Source organism: Cavia porcellus, unplaced genomic scaffold, assembly GCF_034190915.1.
Source record: "Cavia porcellus strain 051 isolate PalLab524CR breed Dunkin Hartley unplaced genomic scaffold, mCavPor4.1 scaffold_11, whole genome shotgun sequence".
Lineage (NCBI taxonomy): Eukaryota > Metazoa > Chordata > Mammalia > Rodentia > Caviidae > Cavia > Cavia porcellus.
This window is the reverse complement of record NW_026947494.1, coordinates 75,803,423-75,824,324: the sequence shown is the minus strand read 5'-3', so window position 1 is coordinate 75,824,324 and position 20,902 is coordinate 75,803,423. Positions and strand designations below refer to the sequence as shown.

General features: G+C 36.0%; 1 protein-coding gene across 1 annotated transcript in view; it reads right to left on the bottom strand.

Moving 5' to 3' along the window:
- Positions 1-20,902, bottom strand: part of Tcea1 (transcription elongation factor A1) — a 46,444-nt gene that overhangs the window by 21,566 nt on the left and 3,976 nt on the right. Inside the window, exons 2-4 of the mRNA XM_003465990.5 lie at positions 14,168-14,230; positions 7,491-7,596; positions 1,507-1,594 (exon numbers count right to left, since the gene is read on the bottom strand). Of these exons, the coding sequence (XP_003466038.2) occupies positions 1,507-1,594; positions 7,491-7,596; positions 14,168-14,230 (257 nt within the window). The remainder of the gene's footprint in view (positions 1-1,506; positions 1,595-7,490; positions 7,597-14,167; positions 14,231-20,902) is intronic.

The following is a 20,902-nucleotide window of genomic DNA, read 5'->3' as shown; positions in this document are numbered from 1 at the left end:
CAGAAGGACTGCCACAAGTTCAAGGCCAGCCCAGACTACATAGTTAGTTCAAGACCAGACTGAACTGTATCATGAGACCTACTCTCAAAAGGCGGGATGGGTGGAGGGGTAAGGTAAGTAAGTTCAGGGACTGAAAAAGAGTTTTGATTTGAAGTTACTGCTGTAAAGCACAGCTTGTAAAACCTGGGTATCTCCTAAATACCTGAAAAGCTTATTAAAAACTGAATTCTGGGTCACCACCAAAACTCCTAACTCAGGAGTGCCAGGGTAAGGCCCAGGTATAGGCTCCTTGCTTTTCTAAAGATTAAAGTTTGAGAACCACTGCTATAAGTCAATGTCAACTATTAAAAACTTTAAGCTTCCCAAGAACAAAGGAAGTAGTTGTACTTATTTATTATACACATCCATAACAGTAACATGCAGGGACTACACAGTTCATGGTATATGTTAGCAAAGAATAAATGCAGGGGACTCATAGTGTTACAGACAGCAAAGTTAGGCAAAAATATTCAAGACAGTCAGACAGGGCTAGGCCCTTGAAAGAGTCAGTGCAAAGATGAGAGCACATACAACTATAGCTGGCGGCACATCCGCTGAAGGCCAGGCCTCAAGACAAAGATGAAATAATTACCTCTACTTTCCTCAGGGATAACAATAATGACTGCTATTCTAAGTAGACATCAATCACCTGGTTGGGGGACCACTGACCTTGCCCCATCCCTTCCAGGAAAGATCCTTGTTCTTCCCATGCACACTTGCTTCCCCATTGGTTCAATATTACCTAGGTGACTATACTTGTAATCTTACTGGTTGATAACAGGTTTGTCCTACCTTACACCTTCCTCATAATTTTGTACCCACCTCATGATTTTGCCCTACAGAACTTCCTTTGAAAAGTGGGCTTGTGGGCAACCCACTTTCCAGGCCCCCCTCTGTCTCTCAATAAATATGTCCTACTCTTAAAATTCGTTTGTTCCTCAGAATTCATTCTTTGATTCTGGGGAACATGAACTCGGCTTATCAGACAGCTAGCAGATTGAGAGTTATATTGCCCTTACATCATTTCCTGTATCAACAGAGCTGAAGAACAATTTGAACCATTCACAGATAAACTCTGCATTTTAAGTTCCACAGATAAATAGCTAAATTTGTAAGGAAAAAAAGCAAGGGGAATTAGATCCAGAGCCAAAAGACATCTTTTTTAAAAAGGAAGAGAGAACGGAACTATCTGAATTGCTGTCCATCCCTGTCAATGTTTAGCTGCCTACCCCAGCCTTCCATTCAATCAAAAGTACTAACTACAGTGTAATTTTTTTATTTATGCAGTCTTCCACTTCTCAAATTTCTAGGAAATCTTCCCAAAAACCTTAGAATAAATATACTAGTTTCATTTGATCACAAAGTGAAAAGATAAGTGTAGTTAGGACCAGAAGACCATGGAGGAAGTAATGGAGCAGATAAAACTATCTGACTTTAACATGAGTGAATCAACACAAAGTGAAATACCTTTCTTCTCTTGCTTCAGGGCTATTCTGTGAAGTAATCAAAGGTTCTTTTTTCTTTTCTTCAGTGTCTTTATCAGTTGATGGTCCATCTGAAAATATGAAATCTCTAAGTTTTAGCATTTGTTAAAAATAGAAACAAATTAATTACTGACTAACAGGCTATTTATGAATAAAATCCTGTATTTCCCACAAGAAAGTTTATATTCTATTAGCATATTATACGTAATTCAATCCACATTCACTTGAACTCCTAAATACTACAAGTTCTCTCATTTGGTAGAAACTAGAAATGCACATGCCAATAGGAATCTCAAAGTTTAGGAAATATGTATATAGAACAAAGGGAAGGAAAAAAAATATGAGCACTGCCATTTTTAAAATAACAGCACAAACTATGTAACATAAGGCTTTAATGTTTTCATGAAATCAAAAAATGTAAGATGATACAAATATTTCTAGTTTGGTGAACAAAGACTATTTTCATAGAAAATATCTCAGGATTAGTAAAGCCTCCTCATCTCCTAATCTTCCAGCGCCTCCTCTATCTCTAACTAATATGTAAAGTTACAAACAGTGCCTAAATTTTAAGACCTAAAGGGGTAACTCATAAGAGAAAGCATGATATATTTAAGCTTGTGTCTGATTTATTTCACTTAATATTATGGTCTCAAAGTAAGTAATGGGAAATATAGAGATCTTTTTACAAAGGGGCAGAGAACCAGGAGATGGAGGGAGGTGAGGGAAGGAAATGAAAAACAAATTAACATGTGTTAGGTACACGTACCAACTCCACAAGAGCACAGAATCATTATGTATATAAAGTTATTAATTTTAAAAAACCTGGGGAAAAAAAGACTGAAAGAGGCAAGCAATTAAGACACTGAAAATAGATGTAAGGCAGACCGAGACAAAATAATGTTACCCTACTTCCCCCGACACAAGCCCTAACTGGAAAATAAGTCCCGGCATGATTTTTTTCATGATGTTGTAATTAATATAAACTCTATGCCCAAAACAAGCCCCAGTTAAGATGGTCAGCCAGATGAACATAGTATGTCTGTTGCAACACATAACAGACACAATGAATTATAAAAAATATTGACATGAAGTTAAAGTAAATGATAATATAAATTATAATTAAGTATTTGTAAATACCCAACTGGATGTCTTTGAACAAGAGGTAAAACTTACCTAAATAGATAAACCTGATATTTATTCTTGAATGACCAGTGTATATACACAATGTATGAATAATGTACATAATAATGGACATGACTGCAATATAAATTTTCATAATTTAATATATCACATGTTGTAATATACACACAATGTGCTGGTATGAAATAAAATGTTTTCTAAATTTTAGTGTCTGCCATTTTTCAGATTTTTAACTGTCATCGTTTTTATTGCCACTCCTGTCTCGTAAGTCTTCAATTAACACCTGATTTAATGGATACTTCATGAAGCCCACCTGCAAGAGGTCATGACTTAAATGAAGAATGAATCCATGGGATTAAATCATGGACAGCTATGCTGCCAACACACTACAAGCAGGTTAGATGGATAAGAGTGATTCATTTAAGGAAAGCTCGGCTGCTGGAAACGAGACACTTGGACCAATGGTGCTATAGGAAATGGAATGACAAAATTTCAGGTCAGAATTCAGGCTTTGGAGAGTGACAATGATGTTCCAGAAGATGATGACATGACTGTATTTGACTAAATCTAGGTTATCTGTATGAGAATAAATGTAGACTATTGTACACAAAATAGGACATCCCCTGAAAATAAGCACTATTTTATCTTTTGGAGCAAAAATTAATATAAGACCTGGTCTTATTTTGGGGAAAATATAATAGCAATGAAAAGAAATACTCATGTCTAAGTCAGTTAACACTCTCTGAGGCTACTAGGTTTAGAAAATGTATGTAGAAATTCTCATTTTCCTACATTTTCATTCCTGTTTAAGTAAAAAGGGCGATACAAATAATTCTCTCACTTTTCACATCTTTCTGTGCATTTAACTATGTATCAGAATACTTATGAACACATTATGCCAAGCTCCAGTACAAATCCATTCAGTGCACATCGCCAGCAGTAAGATAAGCTTTTCAAGTCCCCAGACAACTCTAATATGCCATCTGAATGAGAAACACGATAGATAAATTCCCTATTGTAATTATACACAATTTTTAAAGTGTAGCTTTATCAAACCTAAAATATAATTCAGGCCCTGGCTGGGGATTTAGTTCAGCGGCATAAGTGCCTGCTTGGCAAGCACAAGGTCCTAAGTTCAATCCCCAGAACAAAAAAAAAAAAAAAAAAAAAAAGTTAAAAAAATATATAATGCAGGCCCTTTGCAATGTATCATGAATGAATGTATGCTCTGATTTTCACATGCTGATTGTATTTCTTGTTATTTTCTATAATTCATCTTTAAAGCCTCATAATAATAAAAATACAGTAAAAACTAAAAGACAATCCAAAAATAATAGAGTAGAAGCATTTTAAACAGGAAATGATAAAACAGTGACCTAGCAAGGATTCAGTGCTGTCAACAGAGCAGTAAAGTAAGGGCCGGGGATACAGGTCAGCAGCATAGCACCTGCCACAAGGTCGTGAGTTTGATCCCAGGTTCCAAAAAAAAAAGAGCAGTAAAACATTTCCCACACTGTTTGGCACAGAGAATTAACACAACCCATTTTGGGAGCAGACTTAAGACTTAAAACCACCCCTACTATCTGATACAGTATTGTAGGCAATACAGCACAGCCAGCTGGGAATGAAGGGCTCCAGCTCTGGACTCAAAACCGTATGTAGTGAGAGCCCAGCCTGGGTATTACTCACCACTGATCTAACTCTATGCAAAGTATGGTACTGCTCAGCAGTTCAACTTTCTTCTAAAATGGGGACTATAATAAAACCAACCACAGTGTGCTGTAGTGAAAACTGCATTAAATAATAAAGGTGATTACTTAGAATATCTTAAGTATTCAAAAATGTGCTACCTACTAGCATCAGTAGTAAATCTAGTTAAGAAAAAGCCTTAGGCAGAAAGGTATTAATTAAGACATTAGTTGTAACAGTCATTAAATATGTCTGTTTATAGCAAAATGAAGAAGGGAATGAGAAACCAAATGTACCAGTGTTAATAGGGAATTCTCTGTAACATGATATATGAAAGTTCTTGGTACTATTCTTACTACATCTGTGAAAATTTGAAACTGTTTCAGAATAAAGTTTTTTCAGAGTCTGATTTTTAAAGGCACATGGAAACCAGATGTATAGTTCATTTAATTTTCATTCTTTATTTTCAAGTAATTAGAATTACTAATATCCCATCTTACTCCAGAAAAAATGGCCATCTTAAAGAAATCAAATTCAAATATATGCTGGAGAGGCGATAGAAGAAAAAGGAACCCTTCCATACTGTTTATGGGTACATAAATTAGTACAACTGGAAATCAGCATGGAGATTCCTTAAATTTTGTAGGTTTTATAATTTTTAGTTTGTTTCAAAGCTGTTACAAGCAATGATTTATATTCTACCATTGTGTTTGAAATTTCAACAGATCCACTTTTCCTATTTTTTTCTTCCATAAAAGTTCAACAGCTGCTTAAAGAAATGGTTGATTCCAGGCTATAGCCAGGAAGCTAGATTATTAGCCCAAGGTAGTTACAGAATATTAAGAGAATGATCAACATACTGAAGCAGGCTTTCCAAAAGGAGCCAGAAACCAGTTTGAAGGGGTGACAAAGTAAATACTAAAATAAATATGAAATATAATGGATTACAACCCATCATATAAAACAGGAAACCACAAGTACACAATAATACACAACTAGGGGTTAAAGATAGTAAAAGGACAAAGGTTTCTTATATTGTAATGATGACTTATAAACACATAGAAATGAAGAGTCAGAAAAATCATAATTTTATAAACTAGATGTGGTGGTACACTTGTAATCACAGACACTCAGGAGGCTGAGGCAGGATGACCACAAGCTGCCATACAGCCTGGGCAACTTAGCCCATTTAGTGTGTGTGTGTGTGTGTGTGTGTGTGTGTGTGTGTGTGTGTGTATGTGTGTGTGTGAGTGTGTGTGTGTGTGTGTGTGTGTGTGTGTGTGTGTGTGTCCCTTGGGGATGTAGCCCAGTATGAAAGCCATGTAGTCATGAGGTTCAATTCTTCAATACCAAAAGAAATAAGGAAAGGAAACCACAATTTTGCAACTACAATTTTGTGAAGACTAGTTTAGTTTAAAAAAAAAAAAAATCAGTAAAGGGCTGGGGATTTAGCTCAGTGGCACAAGCATCTGCCTGGCAAGTGCAAGGTCATGAGTTCAATCCTTGGCACCAAACAACTGAACTAAACTAAACTAAACAAATAAAATCAGCAGATATTAAATTGGGTGAGAAGTGCTAATAAAGAGCAAAATGGTTTTCTAATCTTAAAGCATCTCCCACAAAATACCTATTTGCTTCAAAAAGAAAATAAACTCTATAGTGTACACCTTGTTTGGGCTTTATAAATTGAGAAGAATATAACAGACTTCAATAGAAGACTAAATGTGGATATACAAACAACCTCATCCAATCATGAGAGAATAACAGATAAAGCCCAAAGAAGGTACAAGCTACTAAAAATGAGGGAAAAAAGGTGTCTATATTCGTCAAATGTCAATGCCATAAAAAGTTAAGAAGAAAAGAAAAGAAAAAGTGTGCGGAGTGGGATTTAAGAATTACAGATTAGGAAACAAAATATGTGATTCTAGACTGGATCTTGTCCTGAAGGAGAAAAACATAATCTATGAAGGACATTACTGGAAAAATTGACACAACTGGAACATGGAATGTAGATTACAGAACTGGACAAATGTTTTATTTCCTATACTATAGTTGCATTAATAAAACAAGCCTGTTCTTAAAAAAATACACGTTTAGGTATTACAGAATAAAAAAACAGTATATCCAATCCACTCTCATATGATCAGAAAAATAACAAAAAGATAATAAAATAAATGTTAAATATTTTTAAAGATTTCAACAAAGAAAATATGAATTCTTTTTATTACTACTGCACATTTTCTGTAAGTTAAAAAAATTTCACATTAAAACCTCTCACCCAAAAATGAAACAGGGGAGACGGTAGGACAGGTAGGATGAAGAAAGAATGTTTGATGTACTATATATTATGTGCCTGTATGAGTCTACTAAAATGAATGTGTACTAAGTGAAAAAACCAAAAACAAAAACGTGGGCTGAGGATACATCTCAGTGGCACAAGCACCTGCCTGGCAAGTACAAGATCATCAGTTATATCTGCAGTACCACAAAGAAAAAAACAAAAAGAGAAAAGTTATTTCAAAAACTATTTCAAAAAGTATATGCAATTTTTCTGTTGCAAAAAAATTCTTAAAAAGCTTACCCTATTAAGTGTGTCAAATCCAGAGATTTTAATTTACTAGCCTAAAAATCAACTTTGAAGGATATTAACGTGTTCATGCTGGGCCAAACATGTATGACTGTTTCACTGTGCTACCCAAGGGGACTGAACCAAGAACCTGCCACCAGGAATGTGTTTAACCTAACCCTCTAACCTACCTACCTACCTACCTACCTACCTACCTGTCTCTCTGCCTCCCTCCCTCCACCTCCCTCTCCCTCTCTCTGTCTCTGTCTCTCTCTCTCTCCTTTCCTCTATTTCTATTTTGGTCTTTTTGAGACAGGATCTCATTATGTAGTTCAGACTGTCGTTGAACTAACTCACCATGTCCAGCCTAGGCTGGCCTCAAATTCATGGTGAACCTTCTGCCTCCGTCTCCCAGAGCTAGGATTCTGTGCACGCACCACCACACACCTGACTTCCCTTTATCTTTATTAGGACACATTAATTTCATATATTCATACAGAAGAAAAAAAATGCAACCATCACTCAAACAAACCAGAATGTCATAAACATATGTAAAGGAATATCAATTATACCTAATAATTTCTTCCAGGATTTGATGAGAGACTTTGCTAAAGATGTAACTTCTTCATCTGTACTCTGCTTGCGAATAGCATTAACTGACATTCCGATTCTTGTGGACTGAAAGGCAACAATAACAAAATGTGTACACCAGTTTTATTTCAAACAACTTAGTATTTCACACTTTCTTCTCAGATTCCTGCTTACTTTAGAATAAACAAAACCTCAGTGATTTGAATTCCTACAATAGCATCCTATACACGAAGGTACATACTCCTTTAGATCAAACACTAGATTCACCAGTGCTCTGCCACTCAGGGATCTGAAGCCTGAGATGTGTTCCTATAATGAGCTCAGTTAACTAGTGAGATGAGATCAGACTTTCCACAAGACAGAAGTGAGATAAAACATAGAATGTACACCTGTAAACAAAAATATATACTTGATACAGTCATGAATTGTACATGCACCTGTTTCTGTATATTATTTGTATTATTTCATAAAGCACCTGATACAACTTATAAAATGAAGCTATCTAAATAAAAACCTCTGCTACCTACAGAGTTTTAAAAGGCATTTAGGGGGCTCTAATTAACATATGGCTAAGAGATATTATGATGAACTGAAAGAATATAGGTAATACTTACCAAATGGAAAATACACACCCAGGACATCCTGGGAATACCCACGTTCACTAATCTTTTCAAAACCTTTCAAAGTTGAGAGGCTTACACCTATTTTTAAAGACGAGCAAAAAGGTTAAGTACCAACAGATAACTTGCCCAGCATTCACCATTACTAAATGGCAAAGCAGGGATCTTAATCTAGGTGCAGCCATCTTCAAAGCCCATGCTGTCTCTTTCCAACAATGATTTTCAGACTGTGCTCAAAGAACACAAAAGCTATAGCACCCAATTATGGATGATAAATTTTTTAAGCCATACATTATTTAATAAGTTGTGGTTGTTAGTAGACAATCTTTCAAAAGACATGGTCTATGGAAGAAAAGAACAAAAGAAATTCTCAGTGGTTAAATAGAAAGAAAACCCCTGCTGTAAGCTTTGAGGAAGAAAAATAGATAGTAAAGGTTTCCTTCTAAATTATTCAACTCTTGGCAAAAAGATTCAGGCAAAGTTTTATTAAGAATTTAGAACACATGCTTGACCAGAGTGTCGTATGTTGCATCTCTTGGAAAGATAAATAAAGCAGGTAAGATAGGAGAAAAATAACAGGGACTCCACAATTTTAAATGCTTAAAATGGTTTAAAATTAAAGTCTTCTAGAAGAAAACCTTTTTTTTGAATGAATGGAGTAATGGCTTCTGAGGTATTAATATAGTTCTGAAGCTTAAGACTGACATAGATTGGCAAGGAAAATGGCATTTTATTAAGGGCTTGCAGGAAAGCAAAGATATAAAGACAAAATGAATAAATCGTATGTGACTGCTCTGTAACTGCTACATGATGTTTTGATTACTAAAACCAACGATTATCACACTTAGCACCGAAGAAAAACCACACTAATAGTTATTTGTAATAAACATGTTCACCTAAGGCAGAAGTTATCTACTCAAAATAAGAAATCAGTTAATGATGGGGCTGGGGATTTAGCTCAGCAGCATAAGTGCCTGCTTTGCAAGCAAGCAGTCGTGAGTTCAATCCCTGGTACCGGTAAAAACAAAAAAGACAAAAAAAAAAAGGAAAAAAGAAATCAGTTAATGGGGTAGAGTAAAAATAAGATTTACAGTGTGTTTCTTTCTCCTTTAAGAGTACTCCAGGGAGAACAGAAGAAAAGCACATCGAGGAAAAGATGAAGATGCTATTTCCTTGGATAACCAAGTCTGAATTTGCCTCTCAAAGTTCTTTACACTACAGAAGTTTTTCCTAAAGCTGGTATGCTAAAACTTATAACAGGTGAGCTTATAAAAGAGCACAAGACTTTTGAGAACTGTGGTTACACAGCTTTCTTAACTGCATGACTGAGGGAAGTTTTCAAGATGAACTATCATATATATGATGAAATTCTAGCAGAGAAAGTATGTGGTTCAGCGATACCGAAGGACGGACACTGCCTTGGAAAGATGAAAAGTGTGACATGTTAAGCAGACTCAAAATCAACTACACACTGATGGGAAAGCAGAAAGGAATGAGTACTAAAATCAAGATTACTATAGAGACTGGGGATTGGGCTCAGTGGCACAGCACCTGCCTGTCAAATGTGAGGTTCTGAGTTTAATTCCTGGTAACTCACCCCCCAAAAAAATTACTTTAACATTACAGGACATGAGCAGATTGGAGTACTCTAGACTCCCTTCATGATCACTCATGAATTTTTACCATGATATAAAAGTAACCACTAAATATTAAGGTAAAAAGTATATAGCTACTACATTGTTTTATTGTTTTTTTAAGCACAAGCAACCAAAAATACATAAATTAGACTATGTGAAAAGTTAAAACTTGTATTTCAAAGAAAACCACCAAGAAGGTAAAAAAATAATCCACAGAATATAATATTTGTGAATGCTGTACTGATAAGGGACCAAATCTAAATAAAGAACTGTTATAACTAATGAAGAGGTAATTCAACTTTAAAATGGACAAAAGACCTGAATAAATTATTCCTCCAAATAAAATACAGAGAAGGTCAAGAAGTACATGAAAAATGCTCAATATCATGAAGTCATCAGGAAAATAGAAATCAAAACCATAACATCACTTCACATCAACCAGAATGGCTATAATTAAAAATCTCAACAAGTTTTGGCAAGGATGTACAAAAACTACAATCCTTATTGCTATTGGAAATGTAAAATGGTACAGCCGGTTGAGTAAAGTCTGCAGGTCCTCATGTTAAGCATAGCCACCATATCATCCAGCAATTCTGCTGGGGATCTACCCAAAAGGAACAAAACCATATGTTCACACAAATTTGTACCTGTACAAATAGCCACATGATGTTTTTAAGCCACATGATTCGTAACAACCAAAAACAAACCAAAATGTCCATAAACTACAAAGATTAAATGTGGTATCCATGTAATGGAATATAGCATTATTCATCTATAACAAAGAATGAAGTTCTATTACGCACTGGAAGATGGAAGAACTTTGAAAAAAAACATGCTAAGTGAAAGAAGCAGAGCAGTTGAGCCAGTGAGGAGACAACCAGGAAGCTGCAACCCTCCCCATGAGTTAGCAGGCATGAGGGCAAGGAGAGAAGATCCACAGCCCGCCACCTGCCACCCCCGCAAACTGGCTGATTCAGAGGAATACAGACTGAGATGATAGCAAAGAAAGTAAAGACTTTTAATGTTTGTATTGTTTGATTAATTTAGCAGACTTAAAGCTGGTAATCTGAGCATCTATTTAGAGGATAACAATATGCAAAGAGTAACTATTGTGGATTTCCTATTGTCTTGTTTTTGAAGTCCAGTATCATTCTCATTGTACTGTTTCATTTTACTGTCTTATTTTATTTCCTTTTCAGATAAAGAAAATTTTAAAAAGCCAGACATATAAAGTTACATACTATGGTGATTCCCTTTACATAAACTCTACAGAATTGGCAAATCCTCATACAAATAGAAAGCATATTAGCCGTTGGCTACGGTGGAAGGAAGGGAGAAATGGAGAATTACTGCTAAAAGGAACGGGGTTTCTTCTGAGGGTGATAAAATGTCCTAAAATTAATTATGGTGAAGGCAGCAGGATCCTTTAATATAGTTAAAAAAAATTGCACATTTTAAAGGAGAAAATTTATGTTATGTGCATTTTATTTCAATAAGCCACTAAAAAAGGAAAAAGGAACATATAAGTTATGCTTATGTCCTTTCTCTAAGTTTCATGAAGGTGGAGACTTGGTCTTACTCTGCACTACACGTAGCATGTGGAATGTCTGATGCACGCACTCTGATTAGTAATTACTGAATGAGTCAGTCTACTACATTAAAAAAAAACTTACAAAACTAGTCCTGCTAGTAGTATCCATCTTCCTGTTGACTTCCTAACCTTGAACACACACCAGTTAGCCTTCTACTCTGTTGCTGCCTGTATAATTATAAACATCAAATGACTGCTCAACTCTAATTTAATATAACCAGTCTGCTAGATCCAACACTACTTTACCCTTCCTCCTAAGAAAATCTAACCCATCCCTATGCTATTAAGTTCTCAATATTTTCCAAACTTGTCCCTCTGCCAACACTCCATACATGTTTATACACATGCTATTTAAATTTAAATTAAATAACATTTAAAATTCAGTTCTTCAGTCACATTTCAAGCACTCATGGGTTGGTAAGCTACCCATGACTGTGTGTCTACTCATAGTAGACACACAGTCATCAAACATTTCCATCACTGCAAAAAGTTCTACTGGACAGTACTGCTCCAGAAGATATACTGACCTACCCCTTACACATCTGCATATATTGGTTTCACAAGCATCTCCAATCCAGATGTATCCCAAATTACCCTGTATCTCTTTACTCTGCCATTTTTATTTCTTTTCTCGTACCAATTCCACCTCACATCACCTTTCTTGGATTTTCATATGCGTTTTAATGGTGGCAGGTACTCAGCCACAACCGCAAAACTCTGTCATTTGGGCTAGGGCACATCTCAGCAGAACAGTGCCTGGCTGGCAACCCAAGGTCCTGAGTTCAGTTGCCAGTGGCAAAAAAAAAGCACTGTCATCCTAAATTCCTCTTTCCCTCTACCCCCATCTAATCAGCTATCTCTTCCTGCAAGTTGTCCATCATGATCAAGAAATTCCCCTCTCCATTTTTAATGGTAATATCTTAATTCAAATCCTTATTACTGCTGGGATTTAGCTCAGCAGTACAAGTGCCTGCATAGAGCAAGTGCGAGATCGTTGGATCCCCAGTACCCCTCCCCCCCCAAAAATCCTTATTCCTACTCACTAAAATAACTGCATGAGTCCACAAGTCTTCCTGTCTGCAGCCTCCCACTTCTTCCAGTGAACAAATGTAACCATGCACTCTCCTGCCTCTCAGTACCTTTTAGTAGTACTGCTCTCAGGATGCATCTTACATGCCATCCTGCCTCTATACTCAAGCCCAAATGTAACTAGCTCTTTCTTTTCTTGGGGGTGAGGGTGGGGAGGACTGTTAGCAACTGAAAAAAGTTACTGACCCCTGGGCAGGAACTGAAGTGGGAAAATTTGCTTCCTTTCTCTTTCTTGAATCTATCTTTAGAGGAGTTCTTCACCTGTTTTCTCAGTTTTCCTTCTTGCTTTTTTCCTACCTTGGGTGACTCATTCCCTTTTGGCAATCTGGTGAAGCTTATGGACTCTCTTCTGAGAATGCTCTTAAAATGCACTGACTAAAATACATAGTGATATTACAAAGAAAACCAATTATATAACATGTAATTATGAAATATTTTTAATGTAGTATAGTAATATACCTGTTTTCTTATCATAACATTAAATAAGATCTAATATAAGGTACAAGAGCTCCGTTACAGTAAGCAAAAAGGGATTTTAATACATGTGTAACCATAATTGACTAAAGTTCAATTTCAGTTAGACATTAGTGAAAATAAATGTGACTTTTTTCCCAACCATGTTCATATCCATGTGGCTCATTCCTAAATTTTCACTTACTAAAATAAAAATATTAAGGAAGACACTCATGGATTTATAGGCTATGTCTAATGAAAACAGATTCATGTTATTGACTAGATTTACTTTCTTCTTCAGCATTTTGATTTTTATTAAAGTTGCATGTATGTATTTATATAAGTATGTATTGTCGTACTAGGAATCAAATCAACACTGCGCTACATAACTAGCCCCCTTTTCTTTATCTTTCAAACAGGTCTCACTAAGTCAATAAACTGCCCAGCTGGGTTCTAACTTTCAATCCTCCTGCCTCAGCCTCCCACAGTGCTAGAATTACTAAAGGTCATCAAACCCAGCTTTGTGCTTTAATCTCGACAGAATATTAAAAAGAGACTTCACTATTCTATGTAATGTCTACTAGACATTCCACTGTGTACATGCAGGGCTTAAAAAAGCAAAGCAATGCCTCCCATCCTTACCTAACCAAGGCTAGATTCACGCTGGCAGCAGCCACAGATGACAAACCAACAAAATGAAATTTTGGGAGACCAAATCATGGCTGCAAGTTCAAAATCCTCTCAAAGATGTTACTTGCAGCCAAGAAAGGTTGCGCACACTTACAATCCCAGCTCGCAGGAGGCTGAAGCAGGAGGATCACTGCAAATTTGAGACCAGCCTAGGTACAAAGTAAGTTCAACATTGGTTTCAATTGCACAGCAAAAATCTGTCTCAAGAGAGAAAGAAAGATAGATAGATAGATAGATTGATTGATTGATTTCACTCCCACTGCCAGCCCTAATTTCAAATTTTATTTATTTATTTATTTATTCATTTGGTACCAGGGATCAAACTCATGACCTCACACTTCCCGGGTAAGCGCTTGAGCTGCTAAGCTAAATCCTCGGCCCTCAAATTTTATTCTTGAGAAAGATGACAAATTTTTACAATGGCATCTTAGAAGAGTACTGATTTATACTATCTTAAAAAAAAAAGTTAAAGACAGTTCATACCATAATGGGACAGTTCTAAATCCTCATACCAACAGTAAAGATATTTTAGTATTTTATAAATTCCCATTCAAAAACTAATACACATAAGCACATACCTGTAACAATTCCAGAGTCATGGGAATATTCTTAAGCTCTTTCAGCAAATCCAATGCTCCGGCCTACAAAATAAAATAGGTTCACAATGAATTTCTATGATACTAAGGCAAGGACTTGCCAGCTAACTCAAGTGGTTCTTCCTACAAAGACACATGCACAAGCATACTGTCCACTTCCTGAGCTATGACAGCACTGTGAACTGCCTGACATCAACTGTTGTGCAAACATTTATTTTTCAACAGTAACTGTTTATATGTGTGTCCTGACTAGAAATGTACAATTTCTTATCATAAGTGTATAACATGCCCCAAATTTCCAATGGGAAACTCTGGTCTGGGAAAGTGCAGGGTCTGACAGAAGTCAAAACCATTCTAGCATTTACTCAGACAGATGGAGAGTAGGAAAGGGTCCTTCTGCTACACTTCTCCTAAGAGCTCTCTCGGTCTTACTGACTGTATCTCACAGTCTGTCACATGAACACTGTTACTTGCCTGATTCACGCATGGCTAACAGTGAATTCTGAAAGAAAATTCAGAATTAAGATCTATGTTATGGTCATAAGCCTATCCAATGCCAATCCCTTCGAGAGTCAAAAGCTTTCAGGCAGATAATAAAAAGGGAAAAAAATATGGCTCTTTCATAACAGGAAACATCTAATATTAAAAGAGGAACAAACCAGATGTGTGGCACACACCTGAAATCCCAGCACTCAGGAAGCTAAGACAGGAGGATCAATGTAAGTTTGAGTCCAGCCTGGACTACACAGTCAGTTCAAGGTGAGACTGAACCACATCTTGTCTCAGAAAAATCCAAATAAATAGAGGAATAAAATTAGGTGAGAAGCAACAGCACCACCTATAGCTTTTGGCCAAATAGTTCAAGTTGGTACATACTGAATCTTGTATTTTATCTAATACATTTCACATAATCATATTGCATTTAATATAACTTTCATTTACTGTACTACATTTGGACATAATCACATATACCAATAATAAAGAAAAATTATGATAGTCTTTTCTTATCATTTTTACTTTTATTTGCTGAAAGAATTTTCAGACATAATTTTTATTACATATCACCTTTTATATATAGAAAATTAAAAAATACAAGCAAAACAAATTACCTGAGGCATTAATAAAACTACTTCACAGTGGAAGTTGGGCACTTAAGTATCACTTTTTGTTTCAGATTCAACAATTTCTGCTTTACACCACAAAGAATTGTTCCATGGAAAGAATCCACAGAAGAGTTAATGCCATGAGCTCTCAGGCAATGGAAAGTGTGTACAGCGACCATTTACCTCCACTGCCATTCACAACCATTTAGCTCCTCGGAACACAAGAGTATTCTACCAGTATCACTTAGATTTCCTTCCAAGTCAATAACTATCACTGTGAAGTTCTAAAAGCCAAGTTTTGATTTTGGATTTGACGATCTATTTCCAAAAGCCACCTGGCCAACAATACATATAACTCATTCCACTTTCCAAAATACTAATATTGAAAACTAGACATCCTAAGTGAAGTAAGACACATGTGTAAACATCGTAGTTTCACTGATGTGAGAAGCTGAAACAAATGTTTATGTATATAAATATGTATATAAAAAGATAGTTAAGATAGTTACACTAATGATTTCTCTGAGTTCACTGAAAAGAAAGATTTGTGATGATATTGTTCAGATAACAGAATGCGAATGTCTGTGCGCTAGGTGAATGATCTGCAAGCGACAATGCACAACATATGTACCTTTGTTGCCCCGATTGACTAAGTTTTGAAATTTTGGGGTTTTTTTTTCTCTTTGAAATAAAATGGATTTGGAAAAAATATATTAAGAAGAAAAAAGAAAACTAGGCATCCCACAAATCTATAAAACACAGTACACTCCAATATAAAGTCCTAGAGCATATCCCTCACAGCGCACCTCACAAGAAGAAAAGAGAAAAACTGTCACAGTATTACATTTCTTAAAACAGAAAATGAGGTACAGGCTTCAAGTCATATCATTTTTCTATTTTAAACTGGCTGACCTTAGACCTAAAACAGTACTTTTAACTTTTTTTTTTTTTTTTTTTTGTATCGGGGATTGAACTCACAACCTCGCATTTGCCTAGCAGGCACTTACACCACTGAGCTAAAAACCCCCAGCCCCAGTAGTTTTAACTTTTTTCTGACAACATATAGATGATCATTTTAAGTCAGTACCTCATTAATAAAAATTTAATTTCAATAGGAATTAAAAACAGATTATAAAGGTTTTAATAATTCATGGTTTATAGTTCCTTTCTGATCTTAAGGTACTACAAACCTATTTCAAGCTAACTAAAACAGTAAATAGTTAGAAAAGAAAATACTGACTTAAAATTTATTATTCAGCAACAATTTCTCTAGGCATGGTAGCACAGCCTTGTAATCCCAGCACTCGGGCAGCCAGCATGGGCTATATAGTGAAACTCTATGTCAACAAAACAAAAGAAAAAAATCAAGTATTTCAACAACATTACATATGTTTAAGCAAATGAGGTTTTCAATCACTCATCTGCAAACCTGAAAACCAAAAACTTTCATACAACAAATTAAATTTCTCACAAGATGAGAGAAAGATGTGCCATATACAAGAACCTAGTATCACCAATTAATGTAAACACTACAAGCTGTAACATGAGCTAAGACAGATAGTATCAACAGGTACAAAAATGGGGGACAAGGGAACCAGATGAGAGAGGGGAAGAGGAAGGGGATTTAAAAAAGAAAAAAAAGGCTGTAATATGTACACGTAACCACTCCCTAAGATGACTATAAATTTCACGAACAGCAACATGTATTAATAAAATTTACAATGTATTTTCAAAAAAGGAATGGATTATTAATAAATACAACCACGTGAATGAATCTCAGAAACATTATGCTAAATAATTAATAGAATTTGGCAAGGAGCAGGGTAGTGCTATGCCACCCAGCTGGCCTCGAATTCAGTGATCCTCCTACCTCAGTCTCCCAAGTGCTGGGATTATAGGCATGCACCATCATGCACAGCAACATTATGCTACACAAAAGCTGCTACGGTTGGAAAAACTTTCTCATAGGCTTTTAATTCATTTGGTAGCGAAATCTAACCTCAAGATTTAAAACTATGTTCTCTTTATCTCACAAAATACAGAAGTACTGCATTTCTTTGTAGAAACACTGAATGTCTGACTACTAGGAACTTTGCAGACCCACTAAGAGGCATTATGTAATACATGATTTTATTCTTGTAAAATCCAAAAACTTTGGAATTCCCAAGTATAGCAGATCCAATGGGCTTCAGTTTTGTTAGAGGTTTTTTGGTACCAGGAATCAAACTCAGGTCCTTACACTTGCCAGGCAGGTACCACACCACTGAGCTACACTCCCCGCCCTCCGCGGGCTTTGATGAAGACTACTGTATCCTCTACTCACCGTAGGTATTATTTTTCTACCTACATCTACATGAACATTCTGATCCACCTCTGACCAAGAATCGGGATTAGAAAAATGTTTCACATTTGTAGTTCTTTAAAAAACAACAGTTTCGGGCTAGGGCTGGGGATTTAGCTCAGTGGCATAAGCACCTGCCTTGCAGGTGCGTGGTCATGAGTTCAATCCCCGGTACCGATTAAAAATAAATAATAAAAAAAAAAAGCAGTGTCAGTCATAAGTATTACTTTATGCTATCTGTCATACATAAAGTTGATTCTTCTAATACATCAGCAAAGTGACATATTTTTAAATTGCTTTCCAAAGCTGGGGGTTTAGCTCAGCAGTGCAAGTGCCTGCTTGGCAAATTCAAGGTTGTGAGTTCAATCCCTGGCACCAAAAAAATAAAAAATTAAATAAAATAAATTGCTTTCCAAAGCCAGGAGTGGCAGCCCTTGCCTGTAATCCCAGCACTAGGGAGGCTGAGGCAGGAGGATCATTGCAAGTTTGAAACCAGCCTGGGCTACAAAGTAAGCTGAAGGTCAGCCTGAATTGCATAGCAAGACCCTGTCTTAAAAAGACAAAAATAAGTAAACCTAAATAAATATTTTCTAAGAAGAGAAAATAGACTTACATTAATTTCATTATTTTCCTTTTCCAGCTGAACTTTGTTTGATGATACTGGGCTTAGAGACAGAGGCCATGGAAGAAAGAATAAGCTAAATAATCAGCACTCCTGGGCTAAACCTACAGTGACCTTTCTCGTAATTACACTGTGTTCTAACCATTTATGATACATATTTTAGGCCAGAAACATAGCTCAGCAGCCCAGCACTTGCCTGGCAAGCATTAAGTCCTGTGTTTGATTCCCAGTACCAAAAATAAATAAGTGAGTAAATAAATAAGATAAACATTTTACTCAAAGTTCTTAAGAAATAAACTATGATCTGAATGAGTGAAAGTGACAAAAAGTATATAATTATACATTCAGTGACAACAACTGATCTTTATTACTGTGTGCCAAGCACTATGCTAAATACTTTGAACACATTATATTACTTTACTCCACCTTTATTATATATGTTACGAATGCAGGTAATTTAGTACCACCTCTATTCTGCAAAATGAAGCCAGGCATGATGGCGCACTCCTGTAATCTCAGGAGGCTGAAGCAGGAGGATCGATGCAAGTTCAAGACTAGCCTGGGTTACAAAGTGAGCCCAAGGCCAGCCTGAATTGCATGGCAAGACCTTGTTTCAAAAACAAAAAGAAAGAAAGAGAGAAAACAAAGCCAGTATATTTTAAGAAACTTGCACATGATCATATGACTATAGGAACAGAAAAGATGAAATCTCCCCATTTCTGGAATCAGCCCGTATTATCCACTCAATAAATACACATTTACACTACCTATTAAGCTCTGTGTATACTGAGATTACAACAGCGAGCAAGACAGAAATATTTTGAGACTTCAGGAATTTTATTTTGGTACTGGGGACTGAACTCACTCAGCTAAACTCCTAGCCCCAAGGAATTTTAAAACAAACAGAAACCTCTGCGCATCTACATCAAATTCCCAGTAACAGAAGAAAGAAACTTAAATGCAGAAATAGCAACTGCAAGACATCATACCAGTGCCAGCACTGACTCTCATACCACCGCTCTTTCCATTCTACTTCCACTGGTCACCAGTAGCAGTGCTTCTGTGTGAACTCAAGTAAACAGCATTACCCAAACAAGACGGGCATCCTGTCCTTCCCGACCATCACCTATTTCCAAATGCCAAGTCTGTAGGATTGCAATATCCCCTATAATTAATGATACAAGAGAAAGAAAGACAACTCTAACTTCTGAAGCCATATTTAGCTCACAGTATTGATTGAAAAATAAGATAGTTTTCACACTATTATATTACATTCTTGGTGCTACTATTATCTGTGCTTTTACAAAACACAGTACCCATGAATTCCCAAAATATACAAACATCGCTTGCTCTCTTCAAAGAGAGGTGAAGAGTAAACAACAGGAAACTTGACAGTTAAGAGCACAGATTCAAACCTATGCTCCCGTCATATCCTACTTACAAGAGCTTGGGAGTGTTACCAGTGCTTTTCAAGCTTAGTTTATATATAAGTAAGCATTACATACTGTCTTTAAGGAATAGGCAAAATGCTCAAATAAATCAACACAGATGAAGTATCAAAATACACAAAAGGTCCCACACACAGGACACAGCTGACACACATACAAAGAAATGGGTTTTTTATGTCTGTCATAATAATTTTCTCAAAAAGTCATAAAGGAATTTTAACTGGGCATGTTTAAGCTCAATTAATTCAAACACTTCTTAGAATTTATGAAATTGCAAGGTTAAAAAAACAAGATGTAATTCATTTTCCTAAAAAAGAAAACAGTAAATTATAAATTTTAAGTAATATTATAAAACTATATAGTTTAAACATTATTGTAAAACATTAAGCATAAATTTAAAACAATCCTTTAAAATTGTTATTTTTCAGTAACATTCTTATTTTTTAGTAACTATAAAACTAGTTATCTTAATTTTACTATATCATCTCAAATTTGCAATTAAAATATACCAAGTGTTGGTGAAAATGTGACAAAACTGAAACACTCCTACACTGCTAGTGGGATTATAAAATAGTACTTTGGAATACAATGAATCATTTTTTGGGAATTCCTCCAAAGGTTAAATGAGGACTTGAATGTAATTAATCGTAGAGCTTTTGCCTAGCATACAGGTAGCCATGAGTTTGATCCCCAGAATTGGAAGGAAGGAAGGAAGGAAGGAAGGAAGGAAGGAAGGAAGAAAGGAAGAAAGGAAGGAAAGAAAGAGATTAAACACAGTTACTCCATAACCCAGTCATTTACTTCTAGGTATCCAACAAAAATGAAAATATAGACTGGCCTGTAATTCCAGCACTCAGGAGGCTGAGGCAGAAGGATCACATTGAGTGCAAGGCCAGCCTGGACTACATAGTGAGTTCAAGACAAGTCGAAGCTACATAGCTAGACCCGGTCTCAAAAAATCAAAATTAAAAAAAGGTAATTTAAATGAGTAGGACAAATACTTATGGGCCATTTGTCTCACTCTCACTTGAATTATGTAGCCCAGGCTGACCACGAACTCACAGTGATTCTCCTGTCTCAGTCTCCAAATGCTGCAATTTCAGGCATGCTGCCAGCATACGTAGCTGTCCACACTCTGGAAACTGGATTTTGGAGACCTACCCACAGAGTGCAGTGTCTAGAAAAGTTCTCTGTGAATCTTAA